At 40.5% G+C, this 10,098-nt stretch overlaps 1 protein-coding gene across 1 annotated transcript in view; it reads left to right on the top strand.

Annotated features, from left to right (window-relative positions):
• Positions 1–10,098, top strand: part of DOCK4 (dedicator of cytokinesis 4) — a 360,754-nt gene that overhangs the window by 324,522 nt on the left and 26,134 nt on the right. The window contains exon 41 of the mRNA XM_006859354.1: positions 423–509. Within this exon, the coding sequence (XP_006859416.1) occupies positions 423–509 (87 nt within the window). The remainder of the gene's footprint in view (positions 1–422; positions 510–10,098) is intronic.

The raw sequence follows: 10,098 nt of genomic DNA, 5'->3' as shown, positions 1-10,098 counted from the left end.
CATGATACTGCCTCGGCCATCACCTCAGCTTTCTGCATTTATTCTAAGCAGGGTTCTTAAACTCCACTCAAGCTCTTCCTTCTTGATGGTCCTGGAGTCTTCCATCCCTGCTTCTCAGATGGCTCCTTTTAAATTTAGCTGGAGGGCAAAACTAACCAATTTCAGCCTTAGAGTCCTATGCCTCCCTTATTTGCATGTTCCCACTCAATCGCTTGATGAGAAATAGGAAGGCTTTAGATAGAAAAGCCATATCCAGTCAATTCAAGGCACCACAAAACAGATTGCTGAAGTGCTTGAACAAATCTAATGAAAAGTTGAACGAAATGAGTAAAACCTCTAAAATGGAATGGCAAACATTAGTCATCACTCAATACCTAGAAAGAAGGGAAACTCAGGGACCTAATTTGTTTTGTGTTTCCTAGAGTCTCTGGGTGGAGAGAACGTCCTTGTACTTGGTGCAGAGTTTACCTGGAATTTCCCGCTGGTTCGAAGTGGAAAAACGTGAAGTGGTAAGGACCAAAGCTTATTCTCAAGAACTTTCTCCTCACAGTTGTTCAAATGGAGTCACACTGTTTCTTCATTGCTTCTGCTTCTGACTCAAAGTCCTTGGAATCACTTAGTGAGCTAGTGGAAGTGTATTCAATTGACCACCACCACCAGACCTGTGGAGATGAATGCTGATAAGATCCTGGCCCCTCCTACCAGAGGAACTCCTAGAGAATAGCTCTGACTACAGAATGTAAAGCCTCTGGCTCTTGAATTAGGACTGGAATTCTAGCTCCCCTAGTGTGATGCTGTGGGCTAATGCATCATACTGCAAAGTCGTTTGAACTGCAAGGTCAGTGGTTCAAGCTCACCAACTGCACCTTGGAAACCCTATACAGGGTCACGATGGGTCAGAATCAACTCAATGGCACTTAATAACAACAACAACAATCACCAGCTATGTGACCTACAACTCTTTCTATGTGTGCCTTAAGACTACTACCTACATTGTTTTATTTATTCAGCATATCAAAGCTGTGAGGTGTGTGTTTTTATTTATATGTTCATGATTTCTGACAAGAGGTTACAGTTTGTGCCAGGAATCATATAGCACGACCTTGAAAAAGGAGAAACTCAGACTCAAATTTTTGAAGACCTGGTGTGGCACTGTAGGATCAGCACTGGATTGCTAACCCACCAGCCACTCCTTGGAAACACTATACAAGGTCACTGTGAGTCAAAAGCAACTCAAAAGCATTTAACAACAAGAACAGCAAAGTCAGTGTGTTAACTAATGTTAAGACAAAAATCATATTATATAAAGTGATTGGAAGTTTATTTAATGTATAATTTGCAAATTGGGCACCACATCTGACTAGAGTCGAAGTGTTCTGGGAATGAGAGAACATTCCCAACTCGCTAACCTGATGTGGGCATTGTCATGGAGAATGGCCAGAACTGTGCTTATATAAAGGTATCCCCCAAAAGCTTGCTTTCTTTCCCCCCATGTCACTTTTATGAAAGCTCTATATTTGTACCTATTTTCACTGACAGAAATCTAAAGAGAACTGTAACTTTTATGAAAAAAGGCAAAACTAGCATTCAGCATTTGTTTGTAGAGAGCAGCAAGAGCGGCGTCTCCAATCTTCCTCCCTTGGGACCAACACTCAGCATTTCAGCATCAAGCCACTGTAGCTCTAAACTGTGTCTGAGAACACTTTGTTGTTGTTGTTGAATGCCATAGATTCCTTGCAGTTCACACCAACCTTGCAGTGCAGTGCATTATCCCACATCAGGACCCAATGCTAGCATTATTTTAGGTTTTATGTGTCATTTTGTCTTTGGTAGGTACTTTTTTTTTTTTTAAGGTTTTTATTGTGGATTGAGTGTAAGTTTGCAGGGCAGATCATCAATTTTACATTCAACAAATCATACACCTTGTTTCATTACAATGATTATAATCTCCTCCATGTACCATCAGTTAATAGTATTTCTCTCTATTCAATTTAACTTTTTAAAAAATAAAACACTCAGGCATATATAATAATTTACACCTCTAAAGGACACATTCTGCAAGTCAGCTTCCTGACCACCAGCTCTTAGTCTCTCTCTTCCCATGAATCTAGAGTCCTCAGCTGCTCCCCCTCTCCGTGACCCCATCTCTACCTCTGTCTCTGGTGTTGCTGCTTCTCTGGATAAGGTCTGGCATTTTGCTTATGCTCTTCTTCCTTGATTGTCCTAGGGTCCTGTTTCCGGACTGTAAGATTAACTACTCTCCTGTTTTTGTTACAAAACTTCTACCTTTACAATTTTGACAGTCACAATTAATCATGATGACAGTTATTCACTGAGGAAAACTACAAATCTTATCCCCATCTCTTTTTACCAGACCCATTTAGGCAAGATGAAAACTATTCAGTGGGGACTCTTTCACCCTCCCCCCACTCTTAAACTATACTCCGTCTTAAAACTTTGTAAGCCAGTCACTTCATGCCTTTATCACCCCCTCATTTTAGGTAGCCAATGTCTAAGTTGCCTATCCCTATCTACCCTGTGTACAGAGGGGATAGCATTGATACTTGATGTGAAGTTTCCTTCCCTCTCTGTTGGTATTTAGAGTTACTACTTCCATAAGTATAGTCAGGTTCCTCAAATTGTAGCAATTTACCCTTCTTTCCTTTATAAAAAAAAAAAAAATTTTTTTTTTTTTTTAATCTTACTCTAGTCAAGTTCTGGTTAACAATCCATCGAGGCTAGGTCAAATGGGTACTGTCTGCAAGTTTGCAAAAATGCTTACTGTCTGCATATCAGCTGGATGCTTCACTCTCAATGCGAGCCCTCTGTGACTATGTCCTTGTCTATGGGCTCAAGTGTCCCCAGGTCTCACCACACTTTGGACCAATCAGCCCTTCATCTTCTCTTTCTCATCTCCAGGTCAACGGGAGTCAATGAAGTGTGGTTGAATTCAGCCCATTTCTTCATTGCTGCCTTTCTCCCTCTTCCACTTACCAGTAGCCTAATGTTGTCTCCAGCAAGCTTACATGCCTGTTTGTGTGTTCCCTTTGAGTTTCAGTCTTAGAGGGGAGTTTATCCTGAAGGAACTTGATTGCTTGCCTTCATGGCTTCCTACCAAACAGCTTGCTTATACTTGTAGTAGCCAGTCATGCTGACATTTTTTATTAGGGTTTTTCCTGATGATCTTTGTTTGAAGATGTATCTTCTGTTGCTCTAGCTGTTCTAGGCTGGTCTGCTTGTCCTTGCTAGTGGGAATGTCCCACCTCATAATGTTCTGGATGGGACTCAGGATTCCACCTAAGGTCCTAATTCTGCAAAGGCTTTGCCAAGAGGCCTATTTCACTGGGCAAGTTCTACTACCACTTTTAGGTATTGCAATCCGTTATAGGCTGAAGACAGGCTTACAGGTTTTCTGTAATCATATTTCCCAACATTCCTTTCTATCCCACTCAAGTGTCTATTTTACAATAATAGGCAAGGGAAACCAATTATGAATATTGGTTTATTCATAAGACAGTCAAGCATTTTAGTCTTATTTTCCCTCTTCAAACTATGCCTAGATCCTTGTATCTCAGAGCCCTGTTGTTCCAAGATTGAGCATGAGAGATCCAAGCTTAATCTGATTTGCTTGCCTTTATATGTTACACTTCTCTTTTCCCCCGGTGTTTTCAGGATTCTGTCCTTATCTTTGATTTTGGAGAACTTCATTATCATATGTCTTGGTGAGTTTCTTTTAGAGTCTATCCTTCTTGGGGTTCCTTGAGCTTCTTGAATGCTTATTTTTTCACTTTTCAGGATTTTAGGGAAATTTTCTTCCAGCAGCTCTTCAGCTATCCCCTCTGTGGACTTGTGTGATTCTTCCTGTTCTGGAATGCCGATAATTCTTAAGTTATTCCTCTTCATGTTGTCCAACATCAATCTTAGGCCTTCTTCAGATTTGTTTATCTTTTTTGTGCTTGTTCTTCTGTCTTAGTAGTGTTGAGAGATTTATCTTCTAGCGTACTAGTTCTGGCTTCTGTCTCTTCAGTTCTACCACTTTGCCCTTTCAGTGTATTGTCCATTTCTGATATTCTATTAATTGTTTGGACCTCTTTCTGTAGGTTTTGAATTGTTTCCAATGCTGTATCTATCTTATTTGATTGTTCCTGTAGCACTTTCCTGACTTCTTCCGTATTTTTCTCAACTCTATTGTGTATAGTATAGTGTTTTGATACATTTTATAATCATTTTTCTGAATTCCTTCTCAGGCATTTCCAAAGCCTGCCTATCTTCTGGAGTGTAGATCTACTTCCAGCTCATTTGCCTCAGTCACTTTATCTTGTTTCTGGACATGTGCTGATATGGTCATCTGTTTCTGTTTTGGGGGCATAGTCAGGAGTTATCTGTGGCCTTAATACTTCGATAGGTGTGTATTTTGGTATTTTTTATGTTTTCTGATTGCCTCAAAGTAGATGTGCTCAGGAGATGGGCTTTCATTTTCACTCTTCTTCCTGAGAAATTTCAAGATGCCACTGTTGGTCATTGTGATGTAACTCAGGGTTTAATTTTGGGCCTATTTCCTAGTCTGCCTGTCTCACTCCACAATCCCCATTCAGGCATTTTTCCTAGTGATAAACAGTTCAGTGCCAGCTGTGGCCGTTTGGCACTGCTGTTTGGTTTTAAGGGGAAACTATGCCTTTATTTTTGCGGGGATCTGTGCACATGCGTAGTAGAACCCTTGGGGTGGAGGTGGGGTGTCCACTCACTCAGGCACCCCCTCTCGTCACCAGGATGGACATGTGCAAACAGCAAGAGACTAATGAACAGATAAGAAAAAAAAAAAAAAGTGTCCACACCTTTATTTCTGCGATTCTATCAGGTGTCTGTGGTTGCTCTGATTCTTCCTTCACTTGGTCTCACCCAAGATGGTGGCTCCGAGAGCAGCTGAGCGTTTTTAATTAGAAAGCAATGGATTTCTTCATCTGCTACCACTTCCCCTAGCTGTAAGCCTTCCAACCTTCCATAGATTCCTTTATATGTGGTTCAGAGTTCTGGCACCATCCCCTGAGACTGCTTGGTCCAGTATTCTGTGTTGTTACTGACAAAGCTCCTCACTGCACTTCTACCCTATCTGCCATCTTGTTTGTTTTCCTGGTAGGTTCATTTTTTGCGTCTAGGAAAGCTAAGACAATTTTCCCATATACTAAATTAATGGTAAGTGCTTTACAACATTTCTACTTGTGAAAGGTTGTGTACTTCTGGATAGCCAGGGAAGCCTGTAGCAACAATTTATTCGAAAAGCTTCTCATCTAACCTTGAACTTTGTTCCCTGAAACTAATGGAAATCTTTAAAGGAACACTTAATGCCCAATGCAAAACAGTTTTACTAATTAGCAAAGGAGCTCTGATAGTGTAGTGGTTATGAATTGTGCTGCTAATCTCACACTCGGCAGTTTGAAACTGTCAGCTGTTCCACGGGAGAAAGATGAGGCTTTCTGCTCCTATAAAGATTTACAGCCTCCAAAATCCTGTACAGGGTTGCTATGAGTCAGAACTGACTCCACAGCACATAACCACCAATCAGTAAGAGTATTGTTTGTCTTAAACATGACTTTTAGAAACCAGTCTGCTCCAAGTTCAAGGTTCAGAAGATCACCTTTAGGGCAGTGGCCTGAGTGGGTCACCCTAACTCCATGGACCCCAGAAATCTGGATCCCAGAATTTAAAACTGTTTCAGTGTGTTAAAGGCTCAGTTTCCTCATAGACAAAATGAGGAAAATTCATGTCAGAATGGTCAAGTGATCTGTTGCTAACCGTAAGATTAGCTATTTAAAGCCACCAGCTTCTCAGCCAGAGAAAAAATATTTGCTCCCATAAGGATTACAGCCTAGAAAACACCCTGGGGCAGGGTCACTGTGGGTCAGAACCAACTCCAGGGCACACAGCAACAACAGCAGGGTGGTTGGGAGTATTCATATGTGCATGTGGGACTACAGCTCAGTAACTGCTACACTGTGCAGTACAGTTAGGCCTCGGCGGGATGCTGGTCTATGAATCTCATGAGCAGTTCTGGACAAAGCACCAGCTGGAGTTCAATGGGTGCCATCATAGAACTTGGTGGTCACAGCACCTAAAATCCTTCCTGGTTGTAAAGCCTGCCCCCAGCACCAGTCTCCAGTATGGGAAACAGAGAGCCATGGCTAAGGGCATCCGCACCCAAGGTGAAACCCCACCTTGCTGCCTGTACTGCTCTGGAGCTGACAGTACCTTGGTATCAACCAGAGCCCTTCTTCCTCCCAGGGTCCATCCCTTATGTATAGATCCTTGACTCTGCCAACTGTGAAAGTATAATTCAGATCTTACTTATTTAGATAAATAAGCCCTCTGTGTCAAATCATCAACAAGAGCAGCATCTGCTGGAATTGTCTACAAGAATGACTTGGTCTACCTGAAATCTCTCTAAGCACTGAGACTACTGTCAGCATATGCGCATTATGTTAAACTAAGCTAAGAAATTTTTTTGTTTGTTAAATAATCTTTTAAAAAATATTACTTGAATGAGATGCCTTTTTTCTAGATTTTAATCAGTGTTGACTTCCAGATTACCACTTCCAATTGACACTTCTTTTGGCTAGAGTAAATAAACTATAGACTTAATGGAATTTTTATTTTACAGTGCCAAAAAATGACGGAAACTTCTGAAGCATATTGAACTCAATTCAGCAGATTGTATCAGCACAGTTTTATTCTTGAGGTCTGAGTCAAGAGTCTCCCCCCTCCCAAACCGGTTGCTTAGATGGTACACCCTGGTACTAAACACAATGCTCAGAAAGCTTCCTGCTAACTGGCAGGGGCCCAGCCCACAGAAATGTTTTTAGTCATCCTTGCTGAACTAATGATTCAGAGAACATTTTCAACCACTCACCACCCAGAGCGTTAAATACTCTGAGTTCTCACCAATGATCCTAGCTCCCAAAATGTTACATACACACATACACACACACACACAATGCTAATAAAGAGTAGCATGCTGATAATGATAAAAGGAGCATTACTAAACAAAACCTTTCAAACATGAGCTGCCTACTTTATTGGAATATGCAGTCTATGTTCTGTCAAGCAAAGCACCAAACTGGGCTATTAGTCCCTGATTACAGCCCACTCTCTTGTTCCTGCTGCCTGGAATCTCTTCACTTTCTAGTAAAGTTACTGGCTTATTGATTTTAATCCATAATGTAGAAAGTCCTCAAGAGGAGGGGCATAGAATAGGTACTTAATAAACATACATGGCAAATTGAACTGAATTTTGGTTCCTTGTCTGCCATGTCAGAATCTAAAATATTCTTCAGACCAGAAGATGTTTTCATATGTATGGCTCCCAAACCCATTTGGTAATAAATCTAAACTGAACTTGCATAAGACAGTTGTGAGGGTGAAGACTTATATAGTTTGCTATAGAAATACTAATAATGTATTTGATTAAAGGAACTGCTCCAGACTCTACTGTGGTTATATAATGTACCATTGTGTTTCTATATTACCTTTCTCAAGTCTGAAAAATTCTGAATTCTGAAATATCTGGCAGGTACCAGTAGACCACCGATGAGATTGTAGGCCTTTTATTCCTAAGTTATGGGCCCAGAGTAACTTAGAAAATTTTACTTAAGAAGACAGTGTCTTTGAACCGTTGTCTCCTGTCTCCTCAGTGTTTGTTTTATTCATTGTTTTCAAATTTAAAAAAAAAAAAAAAGGTTAATTTTTTCTTATGATTAAGATTTAAGCTTATTTTCAAAATTTTAAGCAAGATGTTGTTGCTAAGTGCCATCAAGTTGCTTATGACTCATAACAACCCTGTACAGGGTTTTCGACTAGTGACTTGTGGGTTTGAACCACCGACCTTGCAGTTAGCAGTCCAGTGCTTATCCTAGAGCATCACACCAAGGTATACAACTATAAGATAGAATGTATCAATTAATAACTTTAATGGTTGAACAACATGATATTGTTGTTAAATGCCAGTCGAATCAATTCCAACTTATAGCGCCCCTATATGGAGTTTCCAAAGGAGCTCTGGTAGCGTAGTGGTTACGAATCGGCCAGCAGTTCGAAACTACCAGCTGTTCCACGAGAGAAAGATGAGGCTTTCTGCTCCCGTAAAGATTTACAGCCCCGGAAACCCTGTACAGGGTCGCTATGGGTCGGAACCGACTCGAAGGCACTTAACAACAACAACATGGAGTTTCCAAGGAGTGGCTGGTGGGTTTGAACCACTGACTTTGCAGTGCTTATCCAACAGTGCCACACCAGAACACCATGATAAACATAATTAATGTCACTGGATTATACATGTGAAGAATGTTGCAATACCAAATGTTTTGTTACATACATATTTTCCTTTAAATTTTTTAAACTTTAAAGATGAGAATATTATCACACCTCACATAAAATCCATCAGAAAATCATGGCTCCTCTTTTAAAATATACCCAGCATCCTTCCACATCTCACCACCACCGCTGATGCCGCCATCTTGCCCTGATATTACTGGGGTCTCTTAAAGGTTTCCTGCTCCTATCCTTACCCCACTGCAGTTACTTCTGTACATAGCAGCCAGAGTGTTGTCTTTTAAACTTCAATTATATCAAGCACAGGTAGAGAAAATATACAGCAAACCTAATTTGCCCATCATCTTACTTCAAACAGCTATCTGCAACGCCACTTGTGCTTCATTTTCATCTTCACCTACTCTCTCCCATACTGAGTTATTTCCAAGTTAATCTCAGGTATCACTTCATCTATAAATACTTTAGTGTCTTTACAAATTATTTGTATCTTTACAAATAACAAAAACAACCTCAATAGCACCATCAAACTGAAAATGTGAAAACCTTAAAATATTGTAATCGTAAATACCTAGTGCTGGTTCTATTCTTCACCAAGAATTTTTATTTTTTGTTGTTAGTAGGAATCCAGATCCAAATAAGACCCAGGCACTGCAGTTAATTGAAATGTCTTCTAAATAAATAGCTTTTGATCTGTAGGATACATCCATCTACATCACTTTTGGTTTTTTTCCTTGCAGTTTTTTGTAGAAGAAAGCAGGTTGATTATCCCCAAGTGTTTCCTTCAGTCTGAATTTCGCAGACTCACTGCCAGTGGGGTCATTTCGTGTTTCCCTGGCACTTATATTTTATGTCCGTTGATAGTTAGATCTGGCAGCTTGATAAGATGTTGCTGTTTTGGTTTTGGGGTTTTGCAAGACTCCTTTATAGGCAGTGCTGCGTGCCTGTGGATGTTGGTCACCATCCATGATCATTGCCTGCATTCATTAATTCATCGGAGGTTACCAATTGGAGACATGTTATCATTTCTTCCTTATTTACTCATTGTGGTGCTAGGATAAGCACTGGACCACAAGGTCGGTTTGCAGTGTGACGGTTCAAACCCACCAGCTACTCCTTAGAAACTCTATAAAGGGTTGCTGTGAGTTGAGACTGACTCAACAGTACTTAACAACAACATACATCTATAAGGATTCCTGGTGTAGCGCTATAGAGTAAGCTTGTTGTTAAGTGCTGCAGAGTCATTTCCAACTCATAATGACCCTGTTATAGGGTTTCCAAGGAGTTGCTGGTGAGCTTGAACTGCCGACCTTGAAGTTCAAACCGACGTTGCAGTCCAGTGCATTATCCCAGAGCGTCACACCAGAACTCCATAGAATAAACACTGAACTGCTAATTACAAGATCAGTGGTTCAGACCCACCTGAGCCTCTCCTTGGAAACCCTATACGGGGTTACTAAGAGGCAGAACCAACTCAACACTTAACAATAACAGCAACATACTTCAACACATAGAAACTTCTTCTCATTAACATGAATAATTTGGGAGAGAAAGGATTAAGCTTGGTTCTTTCCCACTATTTACCAGTTTTTGAAATAGTATTTTGGTTCCCATGTACTCTGCCAAGATGGTCAGTGAAGTTTTCTTGTTTCCTTGCTATGGGTTTTGTTTCAAACCATTGCTGTCTTATCTTTCTGAATTTACAAATTGTTTCCTATTTGGTCTTTGAGAGCCTCTACAAAGTGGCTCCTGAGCTCTAAATTGCAGTATGCAAGTAAT

The sequence above is a fragment of the Chrysochloris asiatica genome, unplaced genomic scaffold (genome assembly GCF_000296735.1).
Source record: "Chrysochloris asiatica unplaced genomic scaffold, ChrAsi1.0 scaffold00032, whole genome shotgun sequence".
Taxonomy (NCBI): domain Eukaryota; kingdom Metazoa; phylum Chordata; class Mammalia; order Afrosoricida; family Chrysochloridae; genus Chrysochloris; species Chrysochloris asiatica.
Note: the sequence above shows the minus strand (reverse complement) of the source record. Positions and strands in the feature narration are given on the sequence as shown.